Genomic DNA, 20,752 nt, shown 5'->3' with positions numbered 1-20,752 from the left:
AGCATGTTTTCAATATATGATCGTGAGCATTTCACTTACTGTTAATTACATGTTGGCTCTTTTTATTCTTTTTGATACAATTAAAGATATGACTGTAGCCTATTATTCAACCCCTGTTTTTCCATTCATTAACCACTATGTTAGCATTTCAGATTCCCCAGAGCAGTGGAAACACATATGAGTGGCAACACAGCAGGGCGCAGATACAGCACCGTTCCAGCACAGCCTACAGTAGAGCTACAGAACAGCAGAACGGGTGCCTTCGCAAGTATTAGAACATCTGTTGGCAAGGAGTGACTTGCCAAAGAGTTCCAAAATCATTCTATCAACTAGGGAGGACACCCTGTGTCTAGGGAGGAATTTAGCTATTTCTAGCTTGCATAATCTGCTGTCAGATTTCCTTGCTGGTTTGGAATGCTTCAGACGCAAGCGTGGGTGCTCTCCTTCTCCCCTACATGGAGCACTTTCACATTTGACCAGAGAGTGTGTGAACGTTACTTATACATTTCCATTTGTTGTGTTTTTATTTGATTTTGTATTTTGCACACCATCATTTTGTATTTTTTATTTATTCTTTTTTTTTATGTCTCTTTTGTAGAGTTAAATTCCAGTAGGAAGGCTCATAGAGGAGTATTTATAGATTTTGGATCTGCAAAGCAACGTCAAGTTAGCAGCCAAATGGCAAACAAGCAAAAGTAAGTGTACCTTACAGCGGGGAAGATTCCTTCATCCACCTTACTTGTGTGGATGGGGGAATCTTCCCCCCCCCCCCCCCCCTTTTTTTTTTATTCTTCGTTCAGCCTACTTATAGGTGTGTGTGTGTGTGTGTGTGGCAATGCTTGTAATGACAGGGATGGTGTAATGTTTCTTCCCGTCTGCGTCAGTGTATTTATGCTTCTCTCAAACCCTTGAGGACCAATTTTGGGCACACTCATGGATAGGGCACTCTTTTTGCCCTATCAGATTTGCGTTTACATCAAGATTTACGAGTGTTCCCACCCGGTCCTTTAGATTTTGGGTTTTCCTGAGTGCCCTGTTTTTCCTCCGGGGACTGGGAGTAGTGATATATACTTTCTGTTTTTTACCTTGTGACACTAATTGGAGCTGAGATGGATTACATAATTGTACTCCACAACTTCCTGATGAAGCGGCCCGTAGATCCTGAGAAACGCATAAAATAATTGTTTCTTGCCGCCCATATTCACGGAGCTTTTCCATTTGCAAAATGTGTCTCTTGGGAACTGTAACGGTCACCACCGTTTACGATATTCCATTCCATCGCCCCACGACAGCTTATCCGACAATCCAACCGACAGGACCAATTTCATTCCCCAGAAGGACGAGACATACAGCTCTGTTTCTGGTTCCAAAATGAATGAATACTTTTAATGGTAAAACTCAGTCTTTTATACAGTTACAAGCATGTGACAGTTAATCACAGGGACAATGAAACTCTCCAATCCACATCCAGACAGACATCCTGGCACCGCATTTAGAGGAGGTAATTACTACAGTTAACAAGTCACATTCCACATCTTATCATCAATAGACTTTTCACACAAAACGGTGCCATTAGCATCCACAATGAAATACCTTAGAAGCAGACGTAATTAGCACAATGGACCCAGAATGCAATCACAGCATGACACTTAAAACATCCCATAATAGGCAGTCTTAATTAGCATCTCAACAGTCTGAGACATTCTGCTATTGACCTGTTGTGGACAGAATTAACCACCTGTAATATCTCAAGATATCCTGCAATATATGAATTATCATTAATGTCCCATCTCATGTAATCCGAGATATCAGTTCCCAGTCATCCTATGCCCAAAAGGGACATAGGATGACCCTAGACCCAAGAGTCATTAGTGAAGCTAGCACAGGAGTACCCCACATCCTTCAAAAGTCTCTGGGTGTCACGGGCCATTCCGTTACAGGAACTGAATAGGTTGGCTTGCTGGGAAAGGAAGTCTTTCCACATTAGTTGAAATTGAAATGGGCTATTTAAACCTTTTTACAATAATAGTAGTAATTTTAAGCATCATCTTTGGTACATGTAGGGTAGTGTATTAACCACTAAAAAGAGACTACGTTGTTCCCAGCAATGAACAAATGTACCTGCATAAAGTTTTCCAACAAGTTGATGCAAACATTTGACCATACAGGATAGAAAACAAACTAAACCAACTCCTAATCATAAATTCAACAATCAAAACAAGCAGTGTGCTTTGCACACTAGTATTTCAGGGTGTGGATCTACTATATGAGTTGCATTTGCAGTACCGGTATATGAAATGGTTGGAGGAAAGTGATATGCTTCCTGCCTGAGGTTAGGCACTCCATCCTGTTGACCAGGATGGAGCGTGACCATGGTTTTGAAGTGCTGGTGATACCTCATTTTTGGAGCAGATTGAGTATTGGCATCAGCTGTGTGTGTGTGTGTTTTTTTTTTTTTAGTTACCAGAAGTCTTGTGGGATATCCCCACCTATAAGGGATGTTGCGAACATCAGAGATTTGCTGACTGGTGCAAATTCTCTGTGTTGTTTTGCTGTATCTGGAGGAATATCTGCAAAAAGAGAAATTGGGAGTAGGGATCCGGGAGGGAATGAGCAGACCTGGTGGCGCTCATTAGCTGCTCTTCTGTATGAAAAAAAATTGTATATGAGCAAGGACATGCCTTGGAACAGATGTGGGAAGATTCTTAGTCCTAATGATCCTCTGTGCCCGGTTTATAATAAGATCTGAAGGTGAGCAAGATAGGAGTTTAAGAAATTGCTGCAGATAAGATGTCAAATCACTGTTTTTGACGATTTCAGGAATGCCCCTGAGTTTAATAATGTTATTTTTGGAATCCTCTTCTAAATCAGTAAGTTGGGACTCGAGGTGCTGGAGCTCCTCTGTGTGGCTATCAGGAGAATCAACCATTAAATGCTTTAGTATAATTATCCATCTGTCCCTCCGTATGGTCAGTACGTTCTTCCACATGATCCATGCTATAGTGAATGTGGTCTAAATAATACAATAAATAATAATGCACATAAGTTATCACTTAAATCAATAATAAACGTGAACCTAATAATTAATAAAAGGAGTGTTTTCAAAAGAAACAAGTCCTTAGGTTTTCACTTAAATCAATAATAGGCGTGAACCTAATAATTAAAAGAGTGATATTAAAGAAACAAGTCCATATAAGTTGAATTAGTCCCAAAAAGGTTCAGAGAAAAGTAGAAGAGTGCAAACTCGTCCAAACAAGTGCTGAACAGATCCGAAGGGAATCGTGCCAACCAGCAAGACAGATGAGAATAGCCTCCACCACTTATGTCTTAACTGCTTACCGGAACAAATTGATCTCGATAAGGAGATTGTATGTGCATGTGGCCAGCAGCCCTGCTCAAGACTTCCTAGGATCCCTTATGTTTGTTTGCATTCAGTCTTTGGTGTTGTCAGACATATCTCCTCAATGCAGATGACCCAGAAAGGAAAACACTAACATAGTCTAATAACGTCTAGACTGTTTATTAAAGTAAAAAAGGATGCACTCACATGTTGGTAGAATAAATAGTGCGCTTGTTTAAAATTGCTGTAGCCGGCCGGCTATACTATCCGCCCGTCCTTCTGGATAGCAGCGAAGTGAACAGTGGTGACGTCGGCACGCCGCTCCTCCCTACGCCGTTTCGTCAAAATGCTGACTTCTTCCAGGGGCACCGTGCTCCTTATCAAGATCAATTTGTTCCGGTAAGCAGTTAAGACATAAGTGGTGGAGGCTATTCTCATCTCATCTGTCTTGCTGGTTGGCACGATTCCCTTCGGATGGACGAGTTTGCACTCTCCTACTTTTCTCTGACCCTTTTTGGGACTAATTCAACTTCTATGGACTTGTTTCTTTGATATCACTCTTTTAATTATTAAGTTCACGCCTATTATTGATTTAAGTGAAAACCTATGGACTTGTTTCTTTTGATATCACTCCTTTAATTATTAGGTTCACGTTTATTATTGATTTAAGTGATAACTTATGTGCATTATTATTTATTGTATTATTTAGATGCATTAATTTTTGTCACATATCACTTTAATTTTCATGCAGCACAGCTTATATTTTATTTAATATCTGACATTTTAGCTGTAGCAGCATTTAGTTTTCATTATCTTTTCACCATTCACTTATACATTAAATTTTGATTGAATTTTCATATTACATTGAGACCTGCGCAGTATACTCTTTTAATTTTATAGTGAATGTGGGCAATGGAGGAGCATAGCTCCATGCTGATGTCCCTTTGTAGGGATAACGGCATAGATTTCAGGACAGGGTTATCAGGATGTTCAGAGACAGGGTTATCAGTTGTTGGTGCAGTGGCTAAGGGAGTCTTTGTTCTCCACCTCAATGTAATGTGGCAAATAGTTCATCCCCAAAATGCTTCTTACTTGAGCATTGTTGAGAATATGCAGCTGCTCTTTTGGTCCCTTCTTTCCTGTGCAGAATGGTACTAGAGAGATTGCTGCTGTGTCCTCCATATCTAAAATACTGTCGGCGCTGTATTGAGGTTGCTGAAGCTGTGGGTGAGAGGAAATCCTGGGACCGGTGCCAACTTTTACTTCCATTACAGGCTTTGCAAAAAATTCTGCAAGCCTGTGGTACTGGCATCCTTATGCCCCGTACACATGACCGGATTTTCCATCGGAAAAATCTTGGTTGGTTTTTTCGACGGAATTCCGCTCAAGCTTGGCTTGCATACATACGGTCACACAAAAGTTCTCTGAACTTTTGACCGCCAAGAACGCGGTGACGTACAACACTACGACGAGCTGAGAAAATGAAGTTCAATGTTTCCGAGCATACATCGGAATTTTGCACGTCAGAAATGCTACAGACAATTGGATTTCCGATAGGAATTTTTTGCGTCACAAAATTTTGAGAACCAGCTCTCAATCTTTTGTTGGCGGGAATTCCAACAGCAAAAGTCCGATGGATCATACACACGGTCGGAATTTCCATTCAAAAGCTCACATCGGACTTTTCTTTTTGGAATTTCCGATCGTGTGTACGGGGCATAAGCCTGTGGAACTGCCATCCTTGATTTTGTTATGGGCTTGTCCTTTGGGTCCCTGTCATCGGCAGTGCAACAGGGGGAGACAATTTCTCCCGCTGCTCTCTGCGAAGATTGTGAGCGCAAAGAGAAGGGTCGCCGCAGACTGGCACAGCGCTGGATGGAGATTGGGCTCAGGTTAGTATAAGGGGGGTGAGGGGGCGACGCACACACTGATATTTTTTTTTCACCTTCTTGCAGGGAATTCATTTAAAACAACATTTTAAGCTTTACAATCACTTTCTAGCCAAAGCACAGATTCACGTTTAACGATTGGGTTGAGTTTGAAATGTTAAAGCCAGGTTATTTACTAAGCATTAGATAAGGTTTGTGTTCTGGGTATTTTTGTTATTTTTTATTATTGCTTCACACAGAATGTCACAGTGAGGGATAATGTCTCCATGGGAGCATAGACGGCAACAAAAACCTCATAGTTTCCTAGCCTTTTCCTTTTGGTGATTGGTTTGGACAGTACTGTGATTTATTTTGATTTTTTTCCTAGAGAAACAAACCAAAATATTGCTCACATTAGCTCAGTGACAAACTATATATGCTTATCAATATGATCTCTCAAGGGAAATTAATGTGAAGATGTCTAGTTATGTATAGAGTTTTATTTTTTCCCCCAAAGAGTGTGTGCTGGGAGTATTTTTCGTTAGTATACTACGTTCTATGAGCAATATATCTATTTTTAGGAAACGAAGTTTGGAAATTCTCCGGCTCATTGATTTGGATTTTTCATCCACTTTCTCTTTGTTGGAACTGGCCCCTGTTAAAGAATATGAGATGTACATCCGCAATTTTGGAAAGAGCAACACAAAGCAGGTGTGTAATTTTTTAATGAATACGGCATCTTGAAAATGAATAGGCGTTTGGGGCTAGAATATTCTGGCATTCTAAATATAAAGCTTTGCACTTCGGAAACTATGGTTGTACTATTCTACCAGCACTGCTTCAGCACTTTTCTCCACTATTTAAAACTGACTACTAACAGAAAATTATTTCTTAAAGCAATTTCTTTCTTGTCCGTGGCGGGACAATGGATTTTCTTTTTATCCTGTGGTCAGTGGTATACCTGGAGGGGTGGGGGCAATTTGATAAATCACCCATCAGGGTGTTTTAGGACTGTATCCCTGCTGGGTGCATATAGCTGCATTACCTGCAGCACTTCTGGCAGCCCAGTCAGGCCTCAGGTACTTATTTACAGTGCTCAGGAATAGGCATGTATTAATAATATTTATTATTTTTATTATACAGGATTTATATAGCGCCAACAGTTTACGCAGGGCTTTACAACTTGAGGGTAGACAGTACAAATACAATACACTTTAATACAGTAGGAATCAGAGGGCTCTGCTCCTTGGAGCTTACAATCTAAGTAATATGTAATGTCTCATTTGATAAAGTGAACAATTATACACATCACAAGAAAAGTGCTTATGTGCTAATAAATACAAAAGTGAAATAGTGCACAGAAATATATAAAGTCCATATAGCTGTGGTCAGCTAGAGGTTGATTGAACGTGACAAATCTTCATATAAGCACCGAGTTGTGTTGGAAAGAAAATCCACAATGAGTGAAAAACAGCTGATTGAAGCACCTCCACCTTAGGTAAAATTTTCTGCTTACCGAACACCAATTAATAAATCGCATGTAGTACTGATAGGTAACCTCCGTTCCCCAGCTAGGTTCTTCCACACCAGATGAAAACAATGGGTAGTCCTTAGCCAGAACGCACTCATGCGTTAAACCCAGGAGTGAAGACAAGAAGGGCAAACATAGAGTAGTACTGCTAACACAGCGATTTATTGAAAAAATAAAGTTTATGCACTCACATGTCCAAAATAGTAAGTTGGCGTGTATTTAAAAATGTAAAAGCCGGCCGGCTTGTATAATCCGCTCGTTCCTTCCGGATGGTCGCGGGCAAACAATGATGACGTCAGCACGCCGTTCCTCCCTACGCCGTTTCGTCAGTAGAATGACATCTTCCAGGGGCACGAGCGGCGTGCTGACTCGCCACTATTTATGTGCATTCAGTGTCGATAGGACCGCCCAGACTTGACTTCCGGGGATCGTGGACACAGATCCGCCATTTTTGATGAGGGATCCTATACCTAATAGTGTATATCCCAACTACAATTGAGTGTTGGTGCTGGCAATAATTCCCAAAAATAAGTTAGATCAAACTATGTGGCAGCTGATCACTAAGGCTAAAAATATACAAAAGGGTATAATGTCTTACGGTCATTCACACTAATCGGATTGATCCGACATAGATTGTGTGCCGCAAACATTTCAACATTAAAAAACACCTAAATTAAAAGGTGTAACTTAATATGAGGACACATTCAACTTGAACTTAATCCGGGTGCACGCACTTGTTAAGGTGCAAATCCCAAACCTGTTGTTGGTTGACGATGTGACATCATGAATATAAAATATAAAATCAAATCATGAATCGAATCAAGAATATCTATATATAAAATGTAAAATCGAATCAGAAAAGGATTCATATTAATAAATCCACCTATGGTCCGATTGTATACCCTTCAAAATTGTCCGATCATATATGGCAGAAAAACGATCGGAATAATGAAGGAAATTAACAATGATCAAATTTAAAAAAATTTAAAAAAAATTATTTGAAAATTAGCAATATATCAAAATTGAGCCATTACGGCACACATGAGGTGTACTGCTAGGAACAGAAATTAGTAAAATGAAAAAAGAAAAAAGTGAAAAGAAAAAAAAAACTACAAAAAGGAGTTGTGTCCATAGGGGAGTCCTGATACCCCGGATGTCAAGTCAGGTTCACAGCATATATTTCAAAGATGATATTAAGCATTCCTATTCTGAAATGGCCTAACTATTGTCAATAAAAGCGTTGACATCAACGTCTATATTTAATCCATATGGGGTATATGTGCGGACACGGTGTATCCAGGCCATTTCTAGCCTGGATAGTTCTCTTACTAGAGAACCACCTCTCCAATGGGCATCATATTTGTCTATGCCCAGAAATAACGTTCCCTCAGGATTCCTATTGTGACACAAATCGTAATGGTGCGATACTGAGTGATTTGGGAACCCTGATCGTATATTGGTTACATGTTCTCCCAATCTAACCTGCATGGACCTCTTGGTTCGGCCTATATATTGCAGCCCACAAGGGCACTGCAGCAAATAGACTATACCCGTTGAGCTGCAGGTGATGAATGGTTCGATAGAATGCTCTCTCAACGTGCTAGTTGACACAAACTTCAGAGTTTTTTTAGATGCAACTTTGTTTAATGTACAGATTTGACATCTGCGACATTGATGGTATCCAGAGATACCCCTCTGAAAAAAAGAAACCTTTTTCGTTGGTGGATCAACAACATTTGGTGATATTTTGTCCCTTAATGAGGGGACACCTCTGAATATAATCTGGGGGTTGGCAGGGAGAAAAGTGCTAATTAACCTGTCATTACCCAGCAAATGCCAGTGCTTTTTAATAATCTTCTTAATAAGATAATGCTGGGTAGAGTAACTGGTAACAAATGGTATGATGGGGCCCTCCCTGCGTGACCTAGTAGTGGAATCTAAAAGTTTAGAGCGGTCAATATCAGCAACCTCTTTCCTTACAGTATCTAAGTCACTAGGTTCGTAACCCTTCTCAACTAGTCTGATTTTAAGGACTTCAGATTGAGTTTGGTAATCTTCAAGAGACGTGCAGTTCCTCCTCATTCTGATGAATTGGCTCTTGGGTACAGAATTGAGCCAGTTTCTATGGTGGCAACTCCCCACCGGAATGAAGGAGTTCCTATCAGTCTTCTTGAAGTATGTTTGTGTTTGAAAGTTACCTCCCTTCTTATTGATGGTAAGGTCAAGGAAGTTGATTGTTTCTTTGTCCATCTCATGAACGAGATGGATCCCCCTATTGTTGTTATTTAGGGAACCTATAAACTCATCAAGTTGGGGCCTAGTGCCATTCCATAGGAGGAGGATGTCGTCGATATACCTTGCCCACAACAGAATGTGTGGGTTCCGGTCCTTATAGACGACATCCTCCTCCCATTTGGCCATGAATAGGTTGGCAAGACTCGGCGCATATTTTGCGCCCATGGCGACACCTCTAATTTGCTGGTAGAAATTTTGATTGAACCAGAAATAATTATGTCCGGCAGCATATTCCAAAAGTTCAATCAAATAATCTCTCTGTACTTGAGGTACATCAGAGAGAGCATCTAGATAGTATTTGACAGCTGATATACCCAACTCATGTGGAATAATGGTATATAATGAACTTACATCAGCCGTCACCAGCCAGGTATCATCACTAGGCTGAATCTGAGACAGCATATTGATAACCTGCTTGGTGTCTTTCAAATATGATGGCATCTGTTGGACCAGGGGTTGTAAGAAATGGTCGATATACTTGCCCACCCTGGACGTAACCGAGTCTATGCCACTGACTATCGGGCGTCCAGGGGGGCAAGTGAGGCTTTTATGGATCTTTGGCAAACAGTAGAGAATTGGGGTTCTAGGTGCCCTAGGAATAAGAAATTCACGTTCTTTCTCATTCAGTATACCTAGATCAAAGCCTTTCTTAATTAACACCTCCAATTCATTTTGGTATAGATTCACTGGGTTACCCCTAAGAAGTGAATAAGTGTTTCGATCATCCACCAATTTCATGGTACCTTCAATGTAGTTCGAACGGTCCATGACAACAATGCCTCCTCCCTTGTCCGCTGGGCGGATGACCAATTGGCTATTGTTACATAGGGAGTCAAGACCCTTAATTAATTCCTGGTCCATTTTATGATTGGTTACCTTGATGGATTCCAAGTCCCTGAGTACAACATCCCTAAAGACCCTAAGGGATGGTGCCAGCGTCCCTGGAGGGTTCCATGTGGATGCGTTAGCCAACCCTGAGTGGATAGAGGAATGTTGAGTTATAACTCTATCTTGATTAGGGAGGCCAGCGAAATATCGCTTAATATTAATTTTCCGTATATAACGATGAACGTCCATATACGTGGAAAATTTATTCATTTTTTTGGGGGGGGCAAATTTGAGTCCTCTATCCAACAATGACAGTTCCGGTTGTGTCAAAGTGTGGGAACTCAAATTATAAATGCCCAAATCCCCTACATCCTTTGTTTCTTTGGGTCTTGTTCTCCTCCCCCCTCTGCACCCTCTTTGTTTTCTACTGGTCTTTTCACACCGTGATTGACCCTGGGAAAACCCCATTGATCGTTGGTACGAGTGCCTAGTTGGTCTAAAGGGAAATCTCTTGAGGGGCCTAACCTATACAGTTCCTGAATCTGGTTAGCCCTTTCATAATCTAATTGACTGGTGTTGCGTGGTCCATCTCTGTCTCTTAATGGATAAAATTGGTTTCTCACATCAGTATCACTGTCATCATCGTAGTCGTCTCCACCTCTACCTGTATGGTGGCGAATACCATGGTGACTTATAGGTCCCTGATTGGGGCCATAATAATGGCCTTCAGCACCATGCCTTGCATTGCCTCTTTCTCTCCTTGGGGAGTCACTATAATGGTGATGTTGACCCTGGTAATAAGTACTTCCATTACGTTCTGTGTTCCCCACATATTTACCATGAGATGGTTTGACCCAACCCGAGTTGTGTTCTTGATGGTAATTATTGGGGAAGGTACCAGTTGTTTTGTTTGGAAGTGTATGTGGAGTCTTATTTACCTTTTTGGCAATCTTTTTCTTTTTAGGAGTCTTGCCTTGATCTTTATTAACCCTCGGGGTTTGTGGGAGAGTGACCCTTGTGATTGGGGTCTCCTCACCCTGCATAATAGCTTCCATTCGGGAGTTTGATTCAGATTGTTCAGCCAGTTTCTTCTGCCATTCAAAAACTAGACTCGATTGGTAGTCACTAAAATCTCTATTATACTTTTTCTTTTTCTTTATTTTCTGTTCCTTTTCTTCTCTATCTAAAATTTTTAAAAGGTTAGAGGATCTATCCTTATATTCATCGCTCTCCTTATGAGATGACATAGTTTCCTTTAACGCTTTAATTTCATTATCTAATTTGGTGAGCTTAGTATTTTTCCTCGTAACCAAAAATTCCAAGAAATTTACCCCTGCTTCATTAAAATATCTGAACCATTCCTGGAGGTCTAGGTCACCCTTTTGGGGGCTCACCTGCCATCTCAGGCTTCTTGGGACCATACTTAACTTAATATAAGTTTCCAAGAAGGCTACATCCCACTGTGTATGTATCTCAGCAATGGTCAGATTTTTCAGTCTGACAAACAGACCACTCAAATCTCCTTCTTGATACATCTGGAATACTCCATCAGTATTAACTCTTTTGGCAGCTCGGTATTCGAAAACATCCATAATTATATGTGATAAAAAAGTGAGTTGCCAACTCTGATTAATCAAAATCTATATAAAGAAAAAATATGTAAATATAATTCCAAACTGTTAAATATATATAATATATAAACTCTACCTTAGGTAGTGTAGTGACCGCTGCAGATTGCCAAAAAGGTAAATAAGACTCCACATACACTTCCAAACAAAACAACTGGTACCTTCCCCAATAATTACCATCAAGAACACAACTCGGGTTGGGTCAAACCATCTCATGGTAAATATGTGGGGAACACAGAACGTAATGGAAGTACTTATTACCAGGGTCAACATCACCATTATAGTGACTCCCCAAGGAGAGAAAGAGGCAATGCAAGGCATGGTGCTGAAGGCCATTATTATGGCCCCAATCAGGGACCTATAAGTCACCATGGTATTCGCCACCATACAGGTAGAGGTGGAGACGACTACGATGATGACAGTGATACTGATGTGAGAAACCAATTTTATCCATTAAGAGACAGAGATGGACCACGCAACACCAGTCAATTAGATTATGAAAGGGCTAACCAGATTCAGGAACTGTATAGGTTAGGCCCCTCAAGAGATTTCCCTTTAGACCAACTAGGCACTCGTACCAACGATCAATGGGGTTTTCCCAGGGTCAATCACGGTGTGAAAAGACCAGTAGAAAACAAAGAGGGTGCAGAGGGGGGAGGAGAACAAGACCCAAAGAAACAAAGGATGTAGGGGATTTGGGCATTTATAATTTGAGTTCCCACACTTTGACACAACCGGAACTGTCATTGTTGGATAGAGGACTCAAATTTGCCCCCCCCAAAAAAATAAATAAATTTTCCACGTATATGGACGTTCATCGTTATATACGGAAAATTAATATTAAGCGATATTTCGCTGGCCTCCCTAATCAAGATAGAGTTATAACTCAACATTCCTCTATCCACTCAGGGTTGGCTAACGCATCCACATGGAACCCTCCAGGGACGCTGGCACCATCCCTTAGGGTCTTTAGGGATGTTGTACTCAGGGACTTGGAATCCATCAAGGTAACCAATCATAAAATGGACCAGGAATTAATTAAGGGTCTTGACTCCCTATGTAACAATAGCCAATTGGTCATCCGCCCAGCGGACAAGGGAGGAGGCATTGTTGTCATGGACCGTTCGAACTACATTGAAGGTACCATGAAATTGGTGGATGATCGAAACACTTATTCACTTCTTAGGGGTAACCCAGTGAATCTATACCAAAATGAATTGGAGGTGTTAATTAAGAAAGGCTTTGATCTAGGTATACTGAATGAGAAAGAACGTGAATTTCTTATTCCTAGGGCACCTAGAACCCCAATTCTCTACTGTTTGCCAAAGATCCATAAAAGCCTCACTTGCCCCCCTGGACGCCCGATAGTCAGTGGCATAGACTCGGTTACGTCCAGGGTGGGCAAGTATATCGACCATTTCTTACAACCCCTGGTCCAACAGATGCCATCATATTTGAAAGACACCAAGCAGGTTATCAATATGCTGTCTCAGATTCAGCCTAGTGATGATACCTGGCTGGTGACGGCTGATGTAAGTTCATTATATACCATTATTCCACATGAGTTGGGTATATCAGCTGTCAAATACTATCTAGATGCTCTCTCTGATGTACCTCAAGTACAGAGAGATTATTTGATTGAACTTTTGGAATATGCTGCCGGACATAATTATTTCTGGTTCAATCAAAATTTCTACCAGCAAATTAGAGGTGTCGCCATGGGCGCAAAATATGCGCCGAGTCTTGCCAACCTATTCATGGCCAAATGGGAGGAGGATGTCGTCTATAAGGACCGGAACCCACACATTCTGTTGTGGGCAAGGTATATCGACGACATCCTCCTCCTATGGAATGGCACTAGGCCCCAACTTGATGAGTTTATAGGTTCCCTAAATAACAACAATAGGGGGATCCATCTCGTTCATGAGATGGACAAAGAAACAATCAACTTCCTTGACCTTACCATCAATAAGAAGGGAGGTAACTTTCAAACACAAACATACTTCAAGAAGACTGATAGGAACTCCTTCATTCCGGTGGGGAGTTGCCACCATAGAAACTGGCTCAATTCTGTACCCAAGAGCCAATTCATCAGAATGAGGAGGAACTGCACGTCTCTTGAAGATTACCAAACTCAATCTAAAGTCCTTAAAATCAGACTAGTTGAGAAGGGTTACGAACCTAGTGACTTAGATACTGTAAGGAAAGAGGTTGCTGATATTGACCGCTCTAAACTTTTAGATTCCACTACTAGGTCACGCAGGGAGGGCCCCATCATACCATTTGTTACCAGTTACTCTACCCAGCATTATCTTATTAAGAAGATTATTAAAAAGCACTGGCATTTGCTGGGTAATGACAGGTTAATTGGCACTTTTCTCCCTGCCAACCCCCAGATTATATTCAGAGGTGTCCCCTCATTAAGGGACAAAATATCACCAAATGTTGTTGATCCACCAACGAAAAAGGTTTCTTTTTTTCAGAGGGGTATCTCTGGATACCATCAATGTCGCAGATGTCAAATCTGTACATTAAACAAAGTTGCATCTAAAAAAACTCTGAAGTTTGTGTCAACTAGCACGTTGAGAGAGCATTCTATCGAACCATTCATCACCTGCAGCTCAACGGGTATAGTCTATTTGCTGCAGTGCCCTTGTGGGCTGCAATATATAGGCCGAACCAAGAGGTCCATGCAGGTTAGATTGGGAGAACATGTAACCAATATACGATCAGGGTTCCCAAATCACTCAGTATCGCACCATTACGATTTGTGTCACAATAGGAATCCTGAGGGAACGTTATTTCTGGGCATAGACAAATATGATGCCCATTGGAGAGGTGGTTCTCTAGTAAGAGAACTATCCAGGCTAGAAATGGCCTGGATACACCGTGTCCGCACATATACCCCATATGGATTAAATATAGACGTTGATGTCAACGCTTTTATTGACAATAGTTAGGCCATTTCAGAATAGGAATGCTTAATATCATCTTTGAAATATATGCTGTGAACCTGACTTGACATCCGGGGTATCAGGACTCCCCTATGGACACAACTCCTTTTTGTAGTTTTTTTTTTCTTTTCACTTTTTTCTTTTTTCATTTTACAAATTTCTGTTCCTAGCAGTACACCTCATGTGTGCCGTAATGGCTCAATTTTGATATATTGCTAATTTTCAAAAAAAAATTTTAAATTTTTTTAAATTTGATCATTGTTAATTTCCTTCATTATTCCGATCGTTTTTCTGCCATATATGATCGGACAATTTTGAAGGGTATACAATCGGACCATAGGTGGATTTATTAATATGAATCCTTTTCTGATTCGATTTTACATTTTATATATAGATATTCTTGATTCGATTCATGATTTGATTTTATATTTTATATTCATGATGTCACATCGTCAACCAACAACAGGTTTGGGATTTGCACCTTAACAAGTGCGTGCACCCGGATTAAGTTCAAGTTGAATGTGTCCTCATATTAAGTTACACCTTTTAATTTAGGTGTTTTTTAATGTTGAAATGTTTGCGGCACACAATCTATGTCGGATCAATCCGATTAGTGTGAATGACCGTAAGACATTATACCCTTTTGTATATTTTTAGCCTTAGTGATCAGCTGCCACATAGTTTGATCTAACTTATTTTTGGGAATTATTGCCAGCACCAACACTCAATTGTAGTTGGGATATACACTATTAGGTATAGGATCCCTCATCAAAAATGGCGGATCTGTGTCCACGATCCCCGGAAGTCAAGTCTGGGCGGTCCTATCGACACTGAATGCACATAAATAGTGGCGAGTCAGCACGCCGCTTGTGCCCCTGGAAGATGTCATTCTACTGACGAAACGGCGTAGGGAGGAACGGCGTGCTGACGTCATCATTGTTTGCCCGCGACCATCCGGAAGGAACGAGCGGATTATACAAGCCGGCCGGCTTTTACATTTTTAAATACACGCCTACTTACTATTTTGGACATGTGAGTGCATAAACTTTATTTTTTCAATAAATCGCTGTGTTAGCAGTACTACTCTATGTTTGCCCTTCTTGTCTTCACTCCTGGGTTTAACGCATGAGTGCGTTCTGGCTAAGGACTACCCATTGTTTTCATCTGGTGTGGAAGAACCTAGCTGGGGAACGGAGGTTACCTATCAGTACTACATGCGATTTATTAATTGGTGTTCGGTAAGCAGAAAATTTTACCTAAGGTGGAGGTGCTTCAATCAGCTGTTTTTCACTCATTGTGGATTTTCTTTCCAACACAACTCGGTGCTTATATGAAGATTTGTCACGTTCAATCAACCTCTAGCTGACCACAGCTATATGGACTTTATATATTTCTGTGCACTATTTCACTTTTGTATTTATTAGCACATAAGCACTTTTCTTGTGATGTGTATAATTGTTCACTTTATCATGTCAGTAATGATTTACACACACCTACCATATTAGCAGCGCAGCAATCATCCTTTTTATACTTTATACCATTTGTTCATCTAACATTTTTTTGCTGCAGCAGCTATACACTAATAGATTTTGACATCACGTCATCATTTATTATATTTATAGACCTGCGCTGTATTCCTCACATACAATGTCTCATTTGAACCATCAAGTCAGAATAATGGAACCGCTTTGTAAGGCCCCTTTCACACTGAGGCGTATTTAAGGCGTTTTAGCGTTAAAAATAGCGCATAAATAACGCCTGAAATAATCCTGCCCCAGCATTCTCAATGTGAAACTCCTCAGGCTTTCACACAGAGGCGATGCGCTGGCAGGAGGAAAAAAAATCTCCTGCAAGCAGCATCTTTGGAGCGGTATAGGAGCGGGGTGTTTACTGCTCCAATACCGCTCCTTCCCAGAGGTGCATTGCCGGCGAAATTAACCCTTTTTTGTCCGCTAGCAGGGATTAAAACCACACCGCTAGCGTGCGAATATCGCGGTAAATACGGCGTTATAGCATCGCTAAAAATCGCACCGCTATACCTCCACCGCACCTCCCCTGCCCGTGTTAAAGGGGCCTTAATGTTATCATGCGTGATAGGGCACACCGCTGTGATACTCTTATGTGTTCCGGGTATAAGACTGGAAGTCTCGGGTCAAACCTGGAACACGGTGTTGTATGCTGTATGTAGCTTTAGCTAGGTACAATTTATATCACACAACCAACGGCCTCACATATTGGTGAGGGACATTGTTCGTTTTGGCCAAGCAGGCTAAGTAAAGTGTATGAAAAGTGTTCAGCTTAAAGGGGTTGTAAAGGTAAAAAATGTTTCCCCTAAATGGCTTCCTTTACCATAGTGCAGTCCTCCTTCACATCCTTCCATTTTCCTTTTTAAATGTCCTTATTTCTTCTGAGAAATCCTCACTTCCTGTTCTTCTGTCTGTAACTACACACAGTAATGCGAGGCTTTCTCCCTGGTGTGGAGAAAGCCTCTTAAGGGGGCGAGCAGGAGTGTCAGGATGCCCACTAACACACAGCTCCTGCAAAGTAGAGAGTGTACTGACTTGCCTGCTCACCCCCTCCCCCCTCAATATGCTTTCTCCACACCAGGGAGAAAGCCTCACATTACTGTGTGGAGTTACAGACAGAAGAACAGGAAGTGAGGATTTCTCAGAAGAAATAAGGACATTTAAAAGCAAAATGAAAGGATGAGGTAAGGAGGACTACACTAAGGTAAAGGAAGCTACTTAGGGATTTTTTTTTTTTTACCTTTTACAACCCCTTTAACTACTTGCCGACCAGCCGCCATCATTCTACGGCGGCAGGTCGGCTCTCCTGGGCGAGAGCCCGTAGCTATACGGCGGCTCTTTGAGCGGCCACTAGGGGCGCCTGCGCTCGCCCCCGACTCCCGTGCGTGTGCCAGGCGGGCTCGTTCCACCGTGCCGGGCACACGCGATCGCTCGGTACAGAGCGGGGACCGGGAGCTGTGTGTGTAAACACACAGCTCCCGGTCCTGTCAGGGGGGGAAATGCTGATCTTCTGTTCATACAATGTATAAACAGAGGATAAGTGTTTCCCCTAGTGAGGCCACCCCCCCCACAGTAAGAACACACCCAGGGACATACTTAACCCCTTCCCCGCCCCCTAGTGTTAACCCCTTCACTGCCAGTGTCATTTTTATAGTAATCCAATGCATTTTTATAGCACTGATCGCTATAAAAATGCCAATGGTCCCAAAAATGTGTCAAAAGTGTCCGAAGTGTCCGCCATAATGTCGCAGTACCGAAAAAAAATCGCTGATCGCCGCCATTACTAGTAAAAAAAATATATTAATAAAAATGCCATAAAAATACCCCCTGTTTTGTAAACGCTATAACTTTTGCGCAAACCAATCAATAAACGCTTATTGCGATTTTTTTTTATTTAATTTTTTTTTTTACAAAAAATATGTAGAAGAATACGTATCGTCCTAAACTGAGGAAAAAAAATGTTTTTTTATATATTTTTGGGGGATATTTATTACAGCAAAAAGTAAAAAATATGAATTTTTTTTCAAAATTGTCGCTCTATTTTTGTTTATAGCGCAAAAAATAAAAACCGCAGAGGTGATCAAATACCACAAAAAGAAAGCTCTATTTGTGGGAAAAAAAAGGACGCCAATTTTGTTTGGGAGCCACGTCGTACGACCGCGCAATTGTCAGTTAAAGCAGCGCAGTCCCGAATCGCAAAAAGTGCTCTGGTCTTTGGGCAGCAATATGGTCCGGGGGTTAAGTGGTTAATATTTGTTATCTCCCTTTTGAGTTCCATGTAATCTCCAGTCTGCCCTCTAGTGGCATCTCTAACACACAAGTTTTGAAAAAGCTGAATAACTTGTTCTTCTTCTAGTCTGGTGTGTTATCATACTGCTTATAGATTATCACATTATATTGCTTATATTTATTTTTTAAAATATCAGGCTTACATCCAATGCAATGACGATGCTGTTGACAGAGACATTCAAACAGAAGAAATAGATATTGAAGAAAAATGGACTCAACATCCGGCAGAGGGAGCTGTTGTATGTGGAGGTGACTAATTGCAGAGTCAATGCATTTGTAATTGTTTGTGACTAACACAGATGGAAAAGAATTAAGTGACAAGAACACACAGTGTTTTTAGGCCGGTGTGAAAAAATGCTGTGAATTAAGAATGCTTTCAGAAATAGTGTAAAAAAATTTTTTTTATATATTTTTTTTTTTTTTAGCAATTAACGAGTATAGGCCGACCTGAATATAAACTTAGGCACCTAATTTTACCACAAAAAAAAAATTATTGACTCGAGTATAAGCCTAGGGTGTCCATCTGCGTGCCTCACTGTGCCTCTCTTTGCCTCGCTGTGTCCATGTGCATGCCTCACTGTGCCCATGCCTCACTGTGCCCATGCCTCACTGTGCCCATGCCTCACTGTGCCCATGCCTCACTGTGCCCATCCCTCACTGTGCCCATGACTAGACTGACGCTTAACATGGGAGTCTATTGAAAGGGGTGCATGGCTTTGAAAAATTGGTGCTCGACAGCCGTAGGTCCCCCAGACAACAAACTTTGCACACTTGTAGAGGAGAAATGGGGCTACATGTGTGCTAAGTTTGGGGTCTAGGGGACCTACGGCCGATACCGGGTCCCCAAAGTCCAGGAGATCAGGTGCAAAAAGGTGACTCGAGTATAAGCGAAGGGGGGCATTTTCAGCACAAAAAAAGTGCTGAAAAACTTTGCTTATACTCAAGTATATACAGTAAGTTAATAAGAACATTTGTACATTGCTGTTTACATTCCTTGTAATAGGAATAAAAGTGATCTAAAGTATTTTTTAAAGGGACAGTATAAAAGTATAAAGTAAAATAAATAAGAGCCCCCCCGTCCCTTCGTGCTCACGCGCAGAAGCGAACGCATATGTAAATGGTGTTTAAACCACACATGTGAGGTATCGCCGCGATCATTGGAGTGAGAGCAATAATTCGAGCAAAAGACCTCCTCTGTAACTCAAAACTGGTTACCTTTAGAATTTTTTAAACGTCGCCTATGGAGAGATTTTTAAGTGTCAAAGTTTGTCGCCATTCCACAAACAGGCACAATTTTAAAGCATGACATGTTGGGTATCAATTTACTTGGCTTAACATTATCTTTCACAATATAAAAACAATTGGGCTAACTTTGCAGATTTTTTATTTAAAAAAAGTGTATTTTTTCTCAAAAAATCATGTTTGTAAGACCGCTGCGCATATATGGTGTGACAAAGTATTGCAACGACCGCCATTTTATTCTCTAGGGTGTTTGAAAGATATATATTTAATGTTTGGGGGTTCGAAGTAATTTTCTAGCAAAAAAAATAATAATTTTAACTTGCAACGCCAAGTGTTAAAAAATAGGCTTGGTCCTCAAGTGGTTATTGCCCTAAACAAGCTTTCTGCTCCTGAATTCTCATATTAACTGCAGCCATCATAAGGGAGTTTCATTCTCCCTGTGGGCTTCTTCATTTATCTTACATTGAGGCTGAGTTCACATATGAGCATGCAGCGGCTCACAGCAGGAGTCCGGTGAGTCCTCATTCACCGTTTCAGGTCTGATTTCGGCCCCAAATTTTGGGCTGAATTCGGACCTGAAACGGACCAAAAGACGCTCAAAAAAAGTATGCAGGAAGAGAGTTCAGACTGTCTTGATGCTTACTGCTTGTTTTTCTAAGGTCATTGACTCCTTAGGTAGTGAATCAAAGGTAACATTTATACCTAAATCTTTTTTTACATAATTCTTTTAAATTATGAAAGGAAAAGCTAAATGGGTGAATTTAATTTAAACATAATTCTGATTAGCTTGGGGCCCATGTGTCAAGTGTTAATTAGTTGCTTTAGTGAAAATCTATTAAGACATAAAACAAATGCTGACTGGTTCCATCAGATTATCTGTCATCCTTTTGTGCCCTCTGCAAAATCCAAAAAGTTTTTTTTTTTTAAATAAAGTGGAATTTTAGATTGTCATGCATTTTGGTCTTTCCATTACAGGTCACAAAAATGATTCACAGGGGAACATGGAGCTTAAATCCAAAGTTGATTCTCAGCGGCTGACAGGTTTCCTTCGCTCTGCTGCTCAAGTACGTTAGCTTTTTTTATTACAAAACTGCAGGCAAATTGAAAAAACCTTAAATAAAAAATGCCTATTGGTTTCAGTCAGGCACACTTTGGCTCAAAGCAGGCAGTATGTGCTGTGTTTTTTCTTAGGATAACCCATAGGAATACTGAAAACATTGTTAAAGGATAAGTTCACCTTTAGGAAAATGT

General features: G+C 40.8%; 1 protein-coding gene across 2 annotated transcripts in view; it reads left to right on the top strand.

Moving 5' to 3' along the window:
• Positions 1-20,752, top strand: part of DYNC2I1 (dynein 2 intermediate chain 1) — a 133,511-nt gene that overhangs the window by 57,896 nt on the left and 54,863 nt on the right. For both annotated transcript variants that reach the window (XM_040352691.1, XM_040352692.1), the window contains 4 exons: positions 599-695; positions 5,790-5,919; positions 18,397-18,508; positions 20,477-20,565. In XM_040352691.1, the coding sequence (XP_040208625.1) occupies positions 599-695; positions 5,790-5,919; positions 18,397-18,508; positions 20,477-20,565 (428 nt within the window). The remainder of the gene's footprint in view (positions 1-598; positions 696-5,789; positions 5,920-18,396; positions 18,509-20,476; positions 20,566-20,752) is intronic.

Source organism: Rana temporaria, chromosome 5 (genome assembly GCF_905171775.1).
Source record: "Rana temporaria chromosome 5, aRanTem1.1, whole genome shotgun sequence".
Classification (NCBI taxonomy): Eukaryota; Metazoa; Chordata; class Amphibia; order Anura; family Ranidae; genus Rana; species Rana temporaria.
Note: the sequence above shows the minus strand (reverse complement) of the source record. Positions and strands in the feature narration are given on the sequence as shown.